At 40.8% G+C, this 19,248-nt stretch overlaps 2 protein-coding genes across 12 annotated transcripts; both read left to right on the top strand.

Moving 5' to 3' along the window:
* The first annotated feature begins 319 nt into the window (after positions 1–319).
* LOC134819863 (somatostatin receptor type 5-like) lies at positions 320–2,341 on the top strand. Its single transcript, XM_063830012.1, has 4 exons — positions 320–482; positions 662–764; positions 1,004–1,131; positions 1,275–2,341. The coding sequence occupies exons 1-4, from the start codon at positions 320–322 to the stop codon at positions 1,982–1,984; spliced, it is 1,104 nt and encodes a 367-aa protein (XP_063686082.1). The 3' UTR covers positions 1,985–2,341.
* A 1,338-nt stretch (positions 2,342–3,679) lies between these two features.
* On the top strand, positions 3,680–19,248 carry LOC134819265 (APOBEC1 complementation factor-like). 11 transcript variants are annotated; one of them, XM_063829091.1, is made up of 14 exons: positions 3,680–4,419; positions 7,769–7,978; positions 8,170–8,358; positions 8,929–9,042; positions 9,217–9,348; positions 9,773–9,862; positions 10,154–10,351; positions 11,306–11,583; positions 12,129–12,285; positions 12,384–12,479; positions 12,673–12,774; positions 14,084–14,204; positions 15,212–15,271; positions 16,857–19,248. In XM_063829091.1, exons 1-14 carry the CDS (start codon positions 4,375–4,377, stop codon positions 17,060–17,062), a joined length of 1,998 nt encoding a protein of 665 aa, XP_063685161.1. In that variant the 5' UTR covers positions 3,680–4,374; the 3' UTR covers positions 17,063–19,248. The 11 variants fall into 11 exon arrangements, with proteins under 11 accessions (XP_063685161.1, XP_063685162.1, XP_063685167.1 ...); XM_063829092.1 differs by having other exon boundaries at positions 3,681–4,419; positions 11,306–11,568; XM_063829101.1 differs by having other exon boundaries at positions 3,682–4,419; positions 15,212–15,267; positions 16,857–16,948.

Raw genomic sequence — 19,248 nt, 5'->3', positions numbered from 1 at the left:
GGTCGCTCCCATGATATACCAATCTGCACGCACGACAAATTTGGTGCTGGCGGTCACGCAGACATGTCAAAAGCAGCACCAAGTGCTTGCTCGGCTATTTGTGGGATTGATATATTTAATTTCGGGAGCATTTCCTTTCGCATTACTTCATAGTTTAGTCTAACTTAATTCTGAGTTTTTCACATTTTCATACGTAGTTTATGAACGATTAGTCCTATTCAATTTGTCAATTCATACAAGACGTATAACATAAAAACTGATTTTAAGAATTCAGTATGAATCTGACCCCGACTCTAACTCTCTCCCCTCCTTTAGTAGCATGATGCACGCAGAACAACTCTTCCTGGCCTGCCTGATGGGTCTGATGTCCGTGTTCGGAGTGGCTGCCAACATAGCAGCCCTGACTGGTTTGTGCTTGAGTGCTGTTAAGAGAAAACGATTTTCTAAACCTGTACTTCTCTTCCTCATGCTCTCTATTACTGGTAAGATATTTAGTGGAGGAGGTCATCCTGAGTTTTGAAGATTACAATTGTTAACTTGGATTAATTCTCATCAGTGCTAACATTTTGGGTAAGAATTTTGACTGAGAGCTCTGCAATGATAGAACAGTATTCGCTTGATAATTACACATTGGTTGGTTTAACCAGAATGTCCCCCGCAGATATGGTGTTTGCTGGAGCTGTCAGTGCCCCCACCACACTAGCCCTCTTCATCGGGAAGGACGTACTGGGACCTTACTGCAACTTCCACACTGTTCTTGCCAGGTAGTTGTTACATTGCTACTTCGCAACTAATCACCCCAGATACTGCAGCTCAGCAAGTATTTGCCGTTAATTGGCTGTGACAACACTATGGCTTCCCCTGTGTAACCCCCTTATCAGCCCCATTTTATCGGCCCCTAATTTGCCTAGTCTTATATTCCCGAAACCTAGATCAAGTTAAAACCCGCTGTAGTATCGACAGGTTGTACTGATAAGGTACGTGACTTTACAATTTTTTTCAGATGGTTACTCTACTTCCAAGCAGTCCTCCTGGTTACAATAGGTATTGACAGAGCTTACCTCTCGGTCAGACCTCTTCTTTACAGAAAATACGGATCTTTGAAGGATTTCCTGGCTCTTGTAGCTCTAGGTGAGTTAAAGTCGTACACAACAGTAATTCAATGCAATATCAGTGATGTTTTACTTGCGCGCGAATAAACAGCGGTTCTAGCATTCAATTATAAGTTTTTTGAAAATGCCGAATCTAAAAAATTCAAGTTTGAACAATTTCAGGACTGGTTCTAACAGGCTTGATCTCAATACCCAAGCTCTATCTCCAACGGTTCGTGTACAACCAAGGGCTGGGCCAGTGTGTGCTGTACGGGTACCACGACTCTAAGTCCGGCTTCTCCATGATCCTCAACGCAGCGGACAAGATAATAGGGATGGGTGGGATGCTGTGTCTCATAGGATGTAACCTTGTGCTGATCTTCTCTAACCGGGGCAGGTCTCTGAGAGCGGGCTCCAAGTCCTCCAGGAAGCCGGCCCAGAAGCTGACTGTTATTGCCGTGATAGTCATGCTGGTCTTCGTCATCTCCGTTCTACCGTATCTGGTTATAAAGATGTTGTTCAACATTAAGAAGAGCTTGTTCGTGCCACCCTTCCACCCGTGGATGAAGCGGGCTATAGTGAGCTCCTACTTTCTAATGCACATCAGTTCCAGTGTTAACCCAGTACTGTACGTCCTGCAGGGGTTCGCTCCAAAGAAGCTGGTGGATGTGAAGCTGTCCCTGAACATCCTGGAGTCAGGTCAGAAGAGTGTGGCAAGTGCGGGACAGTTGAGGAGATCTACTTTGGGGTTTAAGACCAGCGTGTGTTCCATTACGAACTATCCTGAGGGGGCTGGGTCCAGAGACAGACTGTATATAGTGAGGAAGGAGGGAGTGGGAGAGTCTGTGGAGCGCTCTGCAGAGGTGACCAACTCAATATGTCATATAGAATAAACGTTTCAACATTTTAGTAATGCAAACAATCAGAGTGAAAGTCAGCAGCGTAAAACGTTTGAGTTATCTGGGAACCCCAGGCTGATCGTTCATAAACATAGAAGATATTGCGGAATGACAGGCTGAGCACCGCCCAGTAATATTTGAGTACCTTAGATACACTGCTCAGAGTAACATTGAACATATAAAATATATATATTGCTATTACCAACATTCGAGACTCACTTCATTCTCTTGCTCGGTGAAGACAGGACTTGTTGGAGTTTTCTTAAAATCATTGAAGACCATTATTTGTTATCGGGTCAATTATAAACATGTAACCTAAAATAACAATTACTTTTCAATCAATTTATACACAGAATAAACTTTTTATTTTTTTCTCTTATACTCCAAAAAATTCTCAATCATAAAATTCATTATTTTTTATCGGTGAGCAGTGAACTGTGAAGCCTGAAGGCTTGATAGCCTTGTCACTTTGTGACATCTTACTATTATTTATAGACTCTGTTGCCATTTTAAGATTTTACTGACACCACGTCCCCACTTCATCAAATTTATATTATTTACATCGAGAGAATGGTAGTCAGTATCTTAATACTTAAATAATCTGACACATTCAGACTCCAGAGCCTGTCAAACTCTGTTTGACAGGCTCTGGAGTCTGAATGTGTCAGATTATTTAAGTATTAAGATACTGAATTCCATTGACTCAAAGCAATGCAATCAAATTTGTTACTTACGTAGATTAAAAGGGATCATCTAATGAGGAAGCAGGAATATCATGTTATATAATGGCTTTTCCTCTGTGTTTTTATCAAAGCTCGCCATGATGACGCTCAATTTTGACAAGGTTTTTGGATCCATATAATATGAAGCTTACGGTACCCATATTTGTTGATAAAATATCACAACGTTCCAATTCCATCAACCAACTAAATCGGTACTTCAAATATTAATGGGTTCTTCAACTTTTTCCTTTCATCTTTATGTAAATAAATATTTTGTAACCAGGAGCGGTGACAAGATATTAACTCCATTTGTAATTGTACATGTTTGGGGGATATGTGACAGAATAATGACTACACTGCGCAGGTGTTGTGAGATACACTGCTATATTTTAGGGTCAAAGTTATAAGGTTATACATCATCACGTCAATATTGAATATATTACCAAATGCAATCAATTCACAAAAAATATTTGACAGCTTGGATTTAATTATGTTGAGATTTCACCTTACAATATGATGTCGCTATAATTGTTGATCAAAATGTGACAATAAGTGTTGTTCTCTGTAGATAAATTGAGTAAAAGGGGGCAACACTTACTCCCAACGAGAAGAATAAGGGTGGTAAACCGTACCTGCTGAGGTCAGAGATTGAATTTCAAAAAGTATCGACGTAGAATTCTTACTCAAGTCACCCAAAACTTTACAATTTTCAGAAAATATCACCCGACCGTGTCATATGACCGGGCACGTGGGCCCACGACAGCCAATCAGCGCAGAGATCAGTTCTGGAGAACCAATGGGCGGAGACTATTGAGTTATGGTAAGCGAGGAGCACGTATAAGCCCGGTATTAGGTTACACTGATAAGCCGGGTTCACAAGACGGAGAGGGTGAGTATTGGCTGGGTACCTTGTGTGAGTGTGCAAGGTGGTGGTGGTGGCAGCGTCCTCTCCAGACCTCCCCAGCCACTATTACAAATCTCATAGCTGCTTTTGTTGAAGTTTGGCTTATTTTTGAAGTCAGACTCCTGCTTTTTGTTGGTATATTCGAGAATATTTTTGCTTCCTGTCAACTTTTTACGTTTTAAAAACGTTTAAAAGCTTTCGAAATTGCCCTTATCGTATCAACATTTGGTAAGCTTTATTAAACCCCAGATTTGAGTTGCAGAGCGAAACCCCAGAAACCCCCATATCCCAGTCCCTCAACACACCCTATCATACAAGTCATCACCCGGTGTCTGATACCTGACCCCGGCCCCTGTCATGTTCGTATAAAGTATATAATAGTATATTCAAACCGTCAATCTGGTGGCACACTACACCCACCAGTACCACTTATATGAGGAATATTCAATACATCCCAATACGCTGTATGTGCCTATATAACCCTCACTTCAACACGCACCAGGTAGCCAATAGCCGAACTGAGCCGTGTTTATAATGTGTTTAACAGGGTACAGCTCCAGTTGAAACAGCAGCTATAGGGGGGTCCCCGAATTTAAATATATCATATCCGAGATGAAACCCTGCATTAGTACAGCACTACACTTATAGCCAGAGCGTCAAGGAGTGTCAATGTTTGCACTGTTCTGATTCTTTCGTCTCTTTATACTCCTCGCTGTATATCTCGTTATATTTTGTAAATCGAGCCTGATCGTGAAATCATGCTCCCGGCCTCATACTTCCAGTACCCGTACTCAATGCATGAGGTGAGTTCAATATTTCCATTCGGTGAAGTTTCCAAGTTCACGCTTTTTTCAATTTTATAGTACAGACTTGCGTCATATCCGTTATGCCTGAAATAATTTCCTTTGACGCACTTTTACATCTTCAAATGATAGTCGTCAACTATTTTTGAGGCGAATGACTTTACGACTCATCCAATAATGTTTTGTAAGACGTCGGTACCTCGCAATCTGCGACACATGATATCGCCTACCAATTATATGAAGATACAAGTACAGTGGATGAACTTGTAAAATGTAGCTATAACCTGAAAGTTGAAACTACACAGCAGCGGCCCCCAGCTACCAGTGGCACACCAGGTATATTAGAGGACCAGCGTTCTGGCCAGTAGCTCCCAATTACATTGATTATCCAGCACGTGACGGATCACGTGACCACGTGCACAAATAAAGACGCGCTGATTGGAGGGTGCACGCTCCACGTCACTCGGAACTAAAATTAAAAGATGTATCCAGTTACAGTGGAACAGATGTTTCTACTGCGGACTACAGTTGCGGGGAGGCAGAGAGATCCTCTATTGTTACTAGCTCTGTTGATTCGGTACGTTGGGCCCCACCGCTGGACTTCACCCCCTAGCCACTTCCTTGATTCTAGGAACACCCTGATTATCACTAATCACCGGATGATTAATTAAATTCTCCGTACAATGATAAGACGCTATTCCGGTTCTCTTTTAATTAATTTCAGACGATGTGATGCTGATAAATCCCATCTTAATTGGCTCTCATTAGTGATTATCATTATTTTTTGAGTTGATTCGGTCCCCTTCGTGGTACAATCTCACCACTACTCCTAATCTAATCTGCTCACCGTACCATATCATCGGCGAAGGAAGAGAGCCGGTCTTTGTGTTATCATAGCATAAAGACTAAAGGAACTGCATGAGGGACCGGGTTCTGGCCCGGGTTCCTGTATCAGATTTACCCTGCACTCGGTCATTAACATCAGCCCTTGAACAAGCGTTAGCCCTAGTCAGACAATGTAAAACTATATTGTCGGCTAATGAACCTCGCTGCTACAAATTTTTGTAGCAACTTTTAAACACATGGAAATGTCGTCAAATGGCGGGTGTGAAGGAATGAAGAGTCGCTGTTGAAAGCGCTGCCTTTTACCGGCACCCCCACAAAGAATCACACCATGTTGGCCTTGCTAATTGATCACTTGAGTATATATCCGAGCGTGTTTTTGGCAGTCAGTTCTGTCACTACTCGTCACACACTCACACAAAACATACAACTACGTCACACCTTCTCCACAGCTCTACAGCTGCAGTCCACCCAGGTATTGAGTGGTATTGATCTGTGTGTCGCCGCCGACGCGATATACCTTTCTACTAGTAGTTACAGGCATTATGGCTTCTCAGATAGCTGGCAACCTGGCAACAGTGAGCCAGTCACCTAGCAACACTGTCTAAACCCGGTGTTAGCCCGGGGCTACCGGGTGATAATAGTCACATGAGAACCCCAACCTCAGCTCTTATTACAGGACTATTATCGGTCACTTGTAGCTGTGTAATTGCTGAGATAAGTTGCCGTACTTCACCACATGATCCGGCAGTGTGACAGCTAGCAGTGTCACATGACCTCGGTCAGGGCGGCAGTACAGAGCTGCAAAGCACAGCTACCCTAGCTGGGAACCGTGATATAAGGTCTCGGTAACTTGATCTGGCCTTTACCACTTACTCTAGTTTCATTATTATACACCAGCTATAGTTGTAGTTTGTACGCTATAAGCTCTCTCGTTGTAGTAGTATTGCTCGTGCACTCACAGTGTTCGCTCACCAGATGGCTCCACATGGGGACCCCTACGTTTCGCAGTTCGGACCCCAGTACCACTGGGCACACCTTGTTTCGTTTGTCAGGGTAAATCTGACCTTTTCAACGGTTCTTCGTCGGTGGTCCGCTCGCTGGTCGGCCCCTATTTGTCTCCTGTTTCAGAAGTGTTCAAACAACACCCTCTACGTGTTGGAGGGTTAAGAGGGTCATGATATTTGGTAATACCCAGAGCTTCCTCTCTCCTTCTGCTATCTTCTGTAGATTTTAGTGTTCTTGACAAGATCAGTCTCTAATCAAGTGATCTGATCCCTTGATCCTACATGTGATCCCGCACAGCTCCAAGCAATATACATACGGTGTTATGATGTTTGTTCTGATGATTGTTTTAATTCATGTAGACATGAGGGAAATGTGATATTTCGGCACCCAATGACATATATTTCGGCACTTCTAATATCTATTTTATCACCCCAAAAGTTCGTGTGATTATATGATTCGTGACATGCACCTGATAATTCACCACTTTCCCTGATTTTTCAGGACTTGATTTCAATGATGATTTATTGTTTCCTTGGATTGATCAATCAATTGATATATTCATATTTATATATCTTTGCTCCAAAATACCTCACAGACCTAGGATGATGTTACAACCGGTCATTGGTGAGGGTTACATGAAATAATTAAACTTAATTAACCTGTGAAGTCACACCCGGGCAGGTTTTGATACAATTCGGGTTAAGATCAACTGTTGAAAGTCGCGACAAACTGATCATATTAAATGTCAAGCCCTCGGCGGGTCTCGGCGCCGTTAAACTTCAGTTTCAACTAATTGAGTTTTAAATATAACCAGCATCGGTAACAGGTCTCAACCTAAGTTCCATTAACTATCTAGTTGACAAGAGCATCAAAATAGGCGCTCTCAAACCGGGTAATTTGGCAGTTGAGTATTAGAAAGCTCGGGTGTAATTCAATATTCACAGCAAAGCCTTCAATATCCCAGAATATCTGCCCAGTTGTTAGGGTTACCGTACGAAGAATGACAAATCCAGGATCATGCAATTGTAGTTCACTTCAAATGGGCTCTTAACTTAACAATTACGTAGCTGTTCGAAAGTAGTTCCGGGTTCAAATTACTAGCCACAGCCCACAACCTGACAATTTTACAAACTGTTGTCTAAATCCCGACTAAACCTAACTAAACCCAATAAATGTACTCCCACATGGTACTTGAACCCTCACCAAACCCCCCTTGCAAAGCTCAAAACTCAAATCTGGTATAAAGCTCGCCCGTAGTGAAGTAGTGAGATTTACAATGTAACTTTGAATACCGGACCTGTTAAACCCTTATTCATATTGTGATTTTAACCGGAATATATGCTTTATGCATTCATATCTCCGATATCCAAGGAAATTCCTGAATTAGGCTGGAAGGTTATTCAGAGTTTCAGTGTAAATGGATCTGCAACACTACCACACTCCACCAACACCCAACACCACCTCTCAAATAACATAACACGTGACCTCGTCCCGACAGAACATGGCGACGAACAGCAGTGCGGTCCCCATGACGTCTCCAGGACAACACACCCGGACCCTATCAGATGAAGAGGAGGGTATCACCCCCACAGAACCTAAACTAGTGGAACTGATGAGCAGGACTGGGTACCCCATCTCCCAGACTAACGGACAGAGGAAGTACGGACCCCCTCCAGATTGGAAGGGGTGCCCTCCTAAGGGAGCTGAGGTTGGTGCGGATTTATGCGTCCACTCTGTTAAGTTGGTGCGGCTTTATGCGTCCACTCTGTTTAGTTGTGCAGCTTTATGCGTCCACTCTGTTTAGTACTAGTAGCGGGGTAGGACTATGTTTAGATGCATCATTATTAAAAGAGCAACCTCTGGTCTGGTTAAAATGTGCACATTACGAACACCTCTCAGGTATTCGTGGGTAAGATCCCCAGGGATGTTTACGAAGATGAGCTAGTTCCTCTCTTCTCCCGACACGGGAGGATCTACGAAATGAGGCTCATGATGGACTTTAATGGGAACAACAGGGGTTATGCGTTCGTCGTCTTCTCAACAAAGAAAGAGGCCCAGAATGCTGTGAGGATGCTGAACAACTATGAGGTATAACTGATGAATGTTTTGGGGATCTCGCACAAGGATTTGTATATTATTTGAGAGTTTTAACACCAGTTGAGGGCTTTAACACGATGGTTTAGAAATAAATGATGGCCTTCGAGTAAATCTTGATTTCAATCATAACCATTTAATATGTAATTTATGAAAAAAGGCATTAATGCGTCACGGCACTTCGACGTTTAATCAGTGCACTTGGTTGTCATACTTGACAGCTGGTACGTCAATATTAGCTTCAAATAATTAACTTTATAGTCTCGCCCATCTCTTTGAGGTCAACTGTTCCATCAAAAGCATTAAGACTGGAGAGCAGCTTAACGAGGTACCACCCCAATTTCCACTGTGCAGACTACAGAAGTGGACTAAATGCCATTTTAGGACATATGAAAAACTTCATCAAGTTTAACTTATACTAATTAGTATAAATTTATCAATATACTTATTAGTACAAACTTATACTTATTAGTACAAATTTATACTTATTAGTATAAACTTATACTTATTAATGAAACATCTTATTTTGTCCTTTTTCGGGAAATTAAATTGTGAATTGTTCAGATTCGCAGAGGAAAGAATATCGGGGTTTGCCCAAGTGTGGACAACTGCAGACTGTTTGTGGGAGGGATTCCTAAGACTGTGGTCCGGGAACAGATCCTTGCTGAGATGCAAAAGGTGAGGAATTAACGGATTATTTATTTAAGTTACTAAGGTTTGAACTGTCTAACAGTAACAGTGTAACCTACTATCCACACTGCGTGATGCCTTGAAAAAATAATTCTTAGAGTTTTTGACGAATCAATATCGTAAAGTTATTGCACTATTTATTCAACCTTTCCCACTTTTCAGATTACTGACGGAGTCCAAAACGTTATAGTCTATCCAAGTGCGAATGACAAGAGCAAAAACCGAGGATTCGCTTTCGTTGAGTACGATTCTCATCGCTCAGCGGCTATGGCCAGAAGAAAGCTTCTTAGACAGGTATAATAATTTCCAAGAATTTCGACCAGGTTTTTATATGCAAAAAATAATTCATTGCTCGCCTGACTTTTACAATTTTCACAACAAATATCTCCGGGCGGAATCACTCCATGTGATGCATCTGGTAGCCAATTAGACAAAACAACTGTTACTTTGCCAGTGCCACTTCCCTGCCACAAAGTGTGTTTCCGCGTAAGATTAGATTTCCACGTAAACCTAGATTTGATTACGATCGAATAAAAGGACCACATTTAAATTGATTAGAAAAGCTTATCTTTTTATTTTCTACAAAAAACCGGCCAATCTTATTATTATTTCCAATCCCAACAAAGAAGGTGGCATTATAATGGAACTTGAAAAAAGATAAGATTTGAACACGATTTCATGACCTCTGAATCACATGATTAACAGAATCTAATTTCAGATTCCCCAACCCTTCACATTGTGGGGACACTCTATTGCAGTGGACTGGGCAGAGCCAGAGCTGGAGGTAGATGACGACATTATGCAACAGGTACTGTTTGTCACATGACTCTGAGTAAATGACGGGAATTCTTGGCCCTTATCCATCCACAGCGAATCGTGTCATCTTAATCAGGAAACAGCCTAGTAGATGACGGAGCTTGATGCTTGGTGTCAACATATTCTGGACACTTCCAGCATGTTTAAATTGACTTCTTGACAGATCTCCTGACTAAACCCCTCTAAGTGCACCCTCTCTCAAGATGACGTTAAAACAGGCAGGCCGCTGTCTAATTAAACGATCTCTCTTACTCGACTTCTCTTACTAAACTTCCTTCTCCAGGTGAAAGTCCTGTACGTGAGAAACCTACACATAGACACCCAAGAAAGCACCATAGCAGAAGTGTTCCAGAAGATTGCCCCTGTGGAGCGAGTCAAGAAGATCAGAGATTACGCGTTTGTGCATTTCACCACGAAGGAGGATGCCAGAAAAGCAAAGCAGGCTATTGATGCCACAAAAATTGATGGGTGCGAAGTTGAGGTAATGACGCGTCACATGATTAGATCAAATTAACACAGTTTTACAATTGACACAATCAGTAATCCTAAATTAACACTGGAACTATTTGCTGTAATTCTGTCAATACTCTTCATTGCTCCTGGCACATGTTGTATGAATCTCTCTGAGTACGTGGCAAGATAAGCACTCATGAGCGCAGTAGCACCTGTAAATTTCATAAAACTTGACAGCAATCAACGCTCCCTAGTTAGCGAGGTTACTACACCAAATTTTTGTGGATTTGTTACATATTATTTCTGAGAGAAACTAGCTCAGGCCGTTGTATCGAGTATGTGGCCAGTGCCAGCTCTCTCGCACAGTACGTGTCACGTGTCACGTGTCACGTGGGTAACGCAGCTTTTGTCCGACAGCACTATTTTCATGTGTTTGAGGGGATATCTCAAATTTGGCACATAGAAATTCGCCCAAACTTGCACAGATTATTTGTTTTACAGCCATATTACTATCTGGAAAGTTTCAAGAAAATTTTAAAATGGGAACCGACTGTAATTATTGTCTGAAAAACCTAATTTCGGATTCGAACAATAGTCGCCCAATCGTCACGTGACACAAATAGTCTCGTCGTCCTCACGCTAAACGGATTGGCGATATTGTGTGGGAATCTAATCCCTCTATCTCTCTCTATGAGACTAGATAAATTGTACAGACCAATAAAAGTGAGAGTGACAACACCTGGTTACGTCTTTACACGGTCTCAGATTGACATGAGTTTATGCAATATTTTATGGGAGTGCCTTGCAGTGTAAAGTGTGTAGGTTGTGAGCCACGGCTAGCAAAAACTAAGGCTTAATCTGAGAGGGAGAGTCTTAATCTGAGAGGGAGAGTCTTAATCTGAGAGGGAGAGTGACGATTTAATGAGGGCCAAGTGGGTAACCCAGCAACCCGCAAACAATTAAATTATCTAATGTTTTTCAGGTGACTCTAGCTAAGCCAGTGGACCGTGAAACATACGCCAGACACACGAGGAACAAACTAATGATGAACCCTACCTCGGCCACAGCCGCTGCAGCTGTAGCCTCAATACCTCAACTCAACCCCTACGCTCAGTATGGGTTGAGTATGAACCTCCCCACAGCTCTAGCCTATCAGCCATTCGTCCTCCCTAATGTAAACCAGCTGCAACCTCAGAACTTCAGCACTGCCTCCCATGTTCAGCAGCAGCAGAGTCCTGGAATGAGGTTATTAGATAACACGTTGGTGATGTTTAGTTTTTAATTTTTAGATATACTGATTTTTAGATCTTCTAGACTACCGAGTCCCCACATCCAGAAAGTTTTGTGAAAAGGTTCTTATGTCCTAAAAAAGGAAACAAAATTTCCTCTTTGGCACCAAATTTGCTCCAAAATCCAGATTATCTGCCGTCTTTCTGATTTTCTGGATGTGGGCCCCTGTCAACTGATAAATAGACTGATTTCTAATTATTCTCTACTTTGTAGACTCCTGAATCAGCATAAGCTCCATTTTTAGCTTATTATACTTATAGTCTGGCATATTTCCGGGAACTCGTTCAAAAGCTGCTGAGCAGTACCCAAGGTTATTGTCCAGTATTTAAACATTCTAGATTTGATACTAGAGTGAAGGATCAGTGATTAACGTAATCACTTATTGATTAGTGATGTCAGATGAGGAGTTTTCTCACGCTATCCCATGACGCACATCATAGCACATAATACCATGATGATGTATATCCAAATAAAGAAGTATCTAATAAACGTAACTAACTTGTTGTCTGTTTCAGAGGACGAGGCAGGCCGCTGAGAGGAGCCGCAGGGAGCAGGGGAGCCAGAGGAGCCTACTCAGGGTCCACCAGCACCAGCAGTCACGGCAGAACACCATTATACGGGGTCCCTGCCTACTGGTACGATCCTAAACGGAAACGAGGCTTAGACGGACCTGTGAGTATAGTGTGGTGCATGTTTGTTGCCTAGATACAGTGTTACATGTGTGTATCACACCATAATAATCACACCTTATCACACCTTGTCTCTCTCAGGAGCGGATGTTTGATCTAATCCCCGGGATGGAACTCACACCTGCGGCCCCCGCTTACACCCTCAAACCCCCAGAGAGTGCAAAGTCCCCAATCCAGGTGAGCCACCCTGCGCTAAGTGAACATTTACTGATTGTCATTGAAACAGCCTGTACAGTGTATGTGAGCATATGCAGTTATAATATGAGCATGATATGCACATATTACGATACCTATTTGCTGAGATTAGTGTGGCATTAGTGTCACACTGTCCAAGAGCCCCCATTTTAAGCAGCACTCCCCCTCATTATAGGTTTTGCAAGACGTGGCCTCCAAAAACAACTGGGGCACTCCTAAATATGAGCTGTTTAGTGTAAAGGTGCAGGACTGGCCCAGTTTGTTGTACCTTTACAAGGTAATTCTACTCGGTATATCAGTGTGAACCCCGTGATTGGTGGATGGGCATGTGTTGTACTGCTTATTATCAGAACCAATTCGTAATTCAATGTTTTTGCCTCAATAATTTATCATTTTATAGTCAACTGCACTGGCTCAAATTTTTGGATTGTGTCATGATTTTACTCCAAACATCAGAAATTTGGAGAGATTTGAGTTTGTTGAGATTGTTATGTGGATGTTAGTAACATTGTTTTTAATGCTGAGTGTCTTATAGGCCCTACCAAGGGTGCAAGCTATGTTATTTTGATTAACCCCACCACCCCTACATGTTCTAGTTTTATCTTCAAATATTAATTATGATTTGCATTGAATTTTACGCTATATACTAGTCCTTCCACCATATGCGAATTCGCCCTCAAATCCCACTAGTGATTTAACCAACGTGGCTTAATTTAACCGGTCATTGAACTTCTTATCACTAAAACCCATCCACAATGGAGAGCCGGAGAAACCCTTCCTTAATTTTGACTTTCGTCTTCCACTAACTTGCCCTGCCAGCCTTATAGATTACAGAAACCATCAGATCGCACGTATAATGAAATAAAGCTACAGACCGAGCTGATATTTTTTCCATTATGAAACCCGACCCCAGAGTTAGAACGGGGAGGCACTAGAAATATAGTCTCCTGACGCTAACAGTGGATCGAGGAGGTAATTGTAGCCCCGGGACTGGTTAGTGGGCGTAACGTGATGAGCACGTGGGGCTGATAAGGGTGTTCCAGTGGCAGGGAGGATGATACCTGACCACCTGGTATGATCGGCTCTAAATCTCCTCTTGAGCAGATGAGAACATTGTAGCAGTGAGCCCGGCTGATCAAGTCGTAGGAAGGCTACAGTTTTACTGGGTAACTATCTACAGTCTCCAGCTGGAGTGTACAAGTGTACAGGATGTTGTAGGAAAATGTTGGCTACTCTTTCACCCGTAAATCTACAGTTCATTTGTTAACAGACACGACACTGCAAGGCATCCACCCTAACTCTGATTATACTGTTAACACTTATTATGCCCAGTAAAATGGTATCAATAATGAACCCCTGAATTCTTTCGTTCATTTGGTATTTCCCTGATGTCGAATATCTTCGGACAATTACCAAACCTCAACCTGTCTTCCTCCCAATTAACTAACTATATAGCCTGAGTCCTGACAATAACAAATATCTCCCTCGAAGCTGGCCATCTCTTAAAACCACACAAATATAACGACTAAATGTGCTGTCAAACACCAAATTAGTCTGCAAAAACTAATCCCCTTCCCTCTCCCCAGGTTTCATTTGCAAACCTACCCGGATACCAGTCCGTCCCCAACAAGATATGCAAGACCCCAGAAGAAGCTGAGACTTACGCAGCTGAGTACACCCTCCAACAGATGAACTGTAGTCTAGATGGTAAGTCTCATTAGTGATTAACTAGAGACATTATAATTAGTTATTGTAATGTCTCCTCCATGATTCACGACGATCCTTCATCCCTTTATACTTTTATAGCACTTTATTATAGGGATTTATAAGATTTGAGCGAGCGCATACACTGCAGAATGTATCTCAAGTTCCTGCAGCACTTCGTATAATTGTGCACGCTGCTGAAGGAGACTGCATTTTGCCTTTACACCTCACAGTTGGTGAAATGTTTAAAAACTGGGTAGAGAATCCCAGTTTTATCACATGGTACCGCCGCTGTCAAGGGCGGTTCGACTTTCCCGGTTCCTCCGGTGTATTTTTAAGGATTCAATACATTCATACTTTCTTATTATCAGTAATATAACTAGTAATGCCCGCATTATCTTACATCAGCTCGCATTTTCAAATACATCCTTAACACATATCAGGATCGTTTGGGTGAAATATTGAATCGCGGATTCTGTACCAATTAATGAACATTGGGAATAATTGTTGGTCGGAATTGGGTTGTTATATTGAATTATATCGTAAGCGTGCATGCAACTCCGGAATCTGTGTGGTCACGTCCTATTAGTTTGGACCGAGATCAGCTACCATATATATGTCTTCATTGGTCGTCTGCAGTCGATAAAAAGTTGGTTGCAAAGTTTAAGTATGATCAAACACTACCATATATATGGTCAATAGAAGTCATATACTCTCCTTTCCACTATTATTATTACTTAAAAAGTAAAGCTAAACTTAGCCAGAGAAAACATAGATAATATCGACCATATATGGTATTATTCAATCCAAATTTTCAACCAACCTTTCAATCGACTGACGAAGAGTGAAGTAATAAATATATTATCCGGAGTGCGATGTTTCTCTAGTAATATAAAAAACCCATATTTAATAACCCATTTATTTATTTTTCGCAGCCACCACAGAGTGCGATGTTTCTCTAGTAATATAAAAACCCATATCTAAAAAACCCACTTATTTATTTTTTGCAGACACCACAGAAATTGAAAACAGACTCCACAAATTTGGTTTCAATGACATGTGCCCCGTAGGTATACTATGACTAATACAATTTATAGAGTCTAAATTTTAGACCAGCTAATAAAGAGTTATGATCGTTCACTTAATCAAGACTTTGAGAATTCATACATTGATGTTTTAATTTGGCTAAACGTCTAACTAAAAGATTATCACCATACTATTAGCTTATTGATTGGTTTTAAATTTCCAATAAGTTTAGAGATTATGATTGGCTGTAATTATTCTTGGCTGAGCTAGAAGTAGATGTTGAATCAAAATTCTTTAATACTCGTATAAATCTTAATAATACCCAAAATGTTGACGGAGACTGATTTATTTTTTGTTTGGCAAAACGCTAACAATAATTTCCTGTGCTAGTTGTTGTTGTGAGTGGCGCGAGATTCCAGCCATTTAATTGCTTTTTATTTGCGGGGAATGTTCCAGATTTCAGATTATAGCATCCACAGAAGTGTTCAGAATTCATTGATCCATATTTTAAACGTAAAGAAATCATTTCGATATAATATTATAATGGTGAAATTTGCAATGATTTCAAAGGTTCATGATTGTGAAGGAGTTGGAAAAATAAATCAATACATTTTAAGAAAAGTGTCAAACGATTCCACATCATTCCCATTGTCGAAAATAACTTAAGTACATTCAGTACACTGTTGGTCCATAAATGGGCATCTTCGAAGTCTTTGTCCCCTATAAGTCTAAGCTGCTACCGAACCCCCTAAGTTTCCACTCCTTGAAATGAACTCGATACCTGTAAACCTAGTGTAACTCACTAAACTGTTACCGCTATGTTTTCCTGAGCCTGTATTCCTTCTAACTTTAAACCTGAACCCATACAAGCTTCCATTCACCTACTTCCAGAATTTCTTAGCGTGTAGCCCCCTTAAGTAACCTTCTTCTAAGTAACCACTCCTGCAATGACAAGCTTCCTAGTTTCCATAATTTTACTTCTGCTCCCTTTTTGGCCTATTAAGGTATCTTAAATCGCCTATCTTGATAGCCTCAAGCCTGCATAATTGTTGTACAGTCATTTTGGTAGTCGCAGTTCCACATCCAATTTGTAAGTGGAACTGGGCAACTACTTAATTTCTGTACAACTTAATCTGTTTCTGAGCATTCTCTAAGATTCTATTATATTTGTGCATGTATGCAGATCTTTAGCTGGCTGCCAATTTCTTATCCGCATAATTCCATAATCTTTATACGTTTCTTCTTGATGCTTCCATGTGTCCTCTTTTATAAACTGTCTCATTGACTCTTTAAGTCTATTGACTTTTAAAAATATGCCTTCATCGTCTCTTTGTCAAACATCTGGTCAAATTTGCTTTATCTCAGGTTGTAAAATAAAACCGCTGATCCAACGAAAAATTGTTCACACTATCCGTAATGAAATTATCCCACATGACACCTTTTCTTTCTCCCCAATGGTTGTTGTGATTCTTACCTTTGGTTTGATTTGTAGATTAGAAAATTAGATTTGCCCGCTCCCACTTGATAAGCTCTTATCATGGGGGGCAGCTGTGAGATTACTACAACATGTTATTCGTCACAACACTCAGTGCAAGTAACACGTTGTTAATTTGACGTGTATTATTTCAGGCTCGCTGCTAATGGCCGCCCCTACCCAGCAACAAGCTGCTTCCGCAGCAGCTGCCCAGGCTGGCATGGTACAGATGTTTGCTTACCCTGACCTCAACCAGGCAGCCCTCTTCCAGCAAACAGCTCTAGATCCCGTAGCTTATGCTGCTGCAGCCTCGGCAGCCTCTGCTTACGGGCTACAGCCACACCAGCTGCAGCAGTTTTAAAAGGGCTGAAGTTGCCGGCAACGGTCTAGCTTCCAGGAGAATGGTGAGAAGATCGTTTTGGTAATTAAGCCGGCACGAAGGGTAGAGTAAGTGTTGGGGACAACACTTTGTCAGACATAATACTGTATTATTAAACATATTCAGTGCAGCTGCGGGTAAACTAAAGCCTTTATCTTTTATCGGTTTTAAACTGCAGTATATTGTTACGTTCTAAGGCATATAGGTTTCATCATTTTTGATACGATTAATAATGATGTGTGTAAATACTAAATAGCTATAAAGTTTGGTTGTTGCGTGCACATGTTACGTGCACATGCACGTGCACGCGGTGAAAATATAGGTCTATGTTGTTGTGAATTGTGAATTTATGGGAAGTTCAATGTGTTAACTGTTGCTGTTAATATGTGTAGTTGGGATGTCAACAAGAGCTCCCCGCCGAAACTTTGTAAGTTTTTGTGTATAGTGCAACGTCAGATCCAATGATACAAGAGTGTGTTACCACAGTAACAGGGCTGTTGCCAGGGATTTCAAGTGTGTTGTTTGGTAATCCCGGTACCTGTGCTACAGTTACCTGATCTATTGATTCAAGCTGATTTCACATTGATTGTATCACCGATTCCTTGCCGTCTTGCAACAGGAAGTAGGAACACCAACCACTAAAAATAGCTTCATCACTATTCGAACTCTAGATTAAACCTCTCCATTTTATGCCATGACATTCGCATTCTTTTTATTTATGGCCAACAACCTTTCGTATGATAAAATTTCTGTTTTGCATACGTCAGAGCTACAATTCAGTAAAAGATTGAGCACTATTTCCACCAGAACGCATCACTTACCCCATGTTCCATACTGATAGTTGTCTCTGTTGATGTGCAAGGAAGAGGTGAACCGTAACATTGTAAAAAGCGCTGGCGCATAAAATTAACACAATTACCAAGCGATTATTAGTGCAATTAAATCATATCTTGATTTGTGAGGTTTTAACCGTTTGAGAGAAGTCTCCACATTTTTGTTTGTGTTTATTCCATCCAACTATCTGGAGTTGACATTTTATTGTTGAGAGGTCTAAATTTTTAGATGTTGTAGACCATTAAGTTTAGTTAATAATGCAGCGGATTATTTGGTATTTTCCTCTTCTTTCCAGGGGTTATGATATATGTATTGGCCGGACGGCTATGCAGTGAAAACAACATTTCAGAAAAAAAAGTAATAAATCTTATGGTTTCTCCAATTAATGTAAATACCAAGTGTTCGTGAAGTTTTTGGAATTTTTCAGAAGACATCTGCATAGCCGTCTTGATTTCTGACTGTTGTTAAGTCCCTTCAGTATAAACATAGCATTACCTGCTATTTTACACCGGGGACAGTTCAACTGCGTATTAAAGTGTGTGGATTTTCTATAACAGCTATACTTATTGCAGAGGATTAACTAATTAATTAATTAACTAATTAATTAATTACCACCTTGACCAATGACCATGAGTACAGTACTTGGATAACGATGAGTATATTCGATTCTCTGCAATAAAATATTTATGAATATTTCTTAGTTTAAGTAAAAAGTGCGCAAAGTTATTTCATCATAGATACACGATAGATGACGCTGTATTGAACGTGATATTTGAAAGATTTTGTAAGTATTTATTTAAAAGAGTACTAGGATGGTCAAATCAGGCAACGATAACTTATAATAAAAATCAACAATCAGCTAACTAACTTAGAGAATCAACCTTATTTATCCAAATTTTCAGGAATTAAACTGATTTACTCTGCTTTCTTTGTGGGATTGATGCTTCCTCGACCTAAACCCAAAAATGACCTTAGTCTATTTGCTATACAGAACTAGGACCATACAATGATAGATAGTAAACAATATTCCTCTAAATCTAATAAACCGCGAGCTTTAGTTTATTTTGATTCACAACCCACCTTACCAAGGCCTCTTCAGATTTCCCAAGCGTCATCCCCAAAGGGGTAGAGTTTTAATTTGATGATGTGACAGAACTTAGAGAATATAATATAGACTGGAAACCCGTCGAGCTTTCTAGATATTTTGTGTCGTTATATGCCGAACGTGGTTTCTCGAATATTAATTGCTTTCATTTGCCGTATATTGAATTCATTATAGAAAATCTTTTTGCATTGTACTTTGTTTTTTCATTAAAATTAAAACGAAGAAAAAA

This window comes from Bolinopsis microptera, chromosome 8, assembly GCF_026151205.1.
Source record: "Bolinopsis microptera isolate Bmic1 chromosome 8, MBARI_Bmic_1.0, whole genome shotgun sequence".
NCBI classification, from domain to species: Eukaryota; Metazoa; Ctenophora; class Tentaculata; order Lobata; family Bolinopsidae; genus Bolinopsis; species Bolinopsis microptera.
Note: the sequence above shows the minus strand (reverse complement) of the source record. Positions and strands in the feature narration are given on the sequence as shown.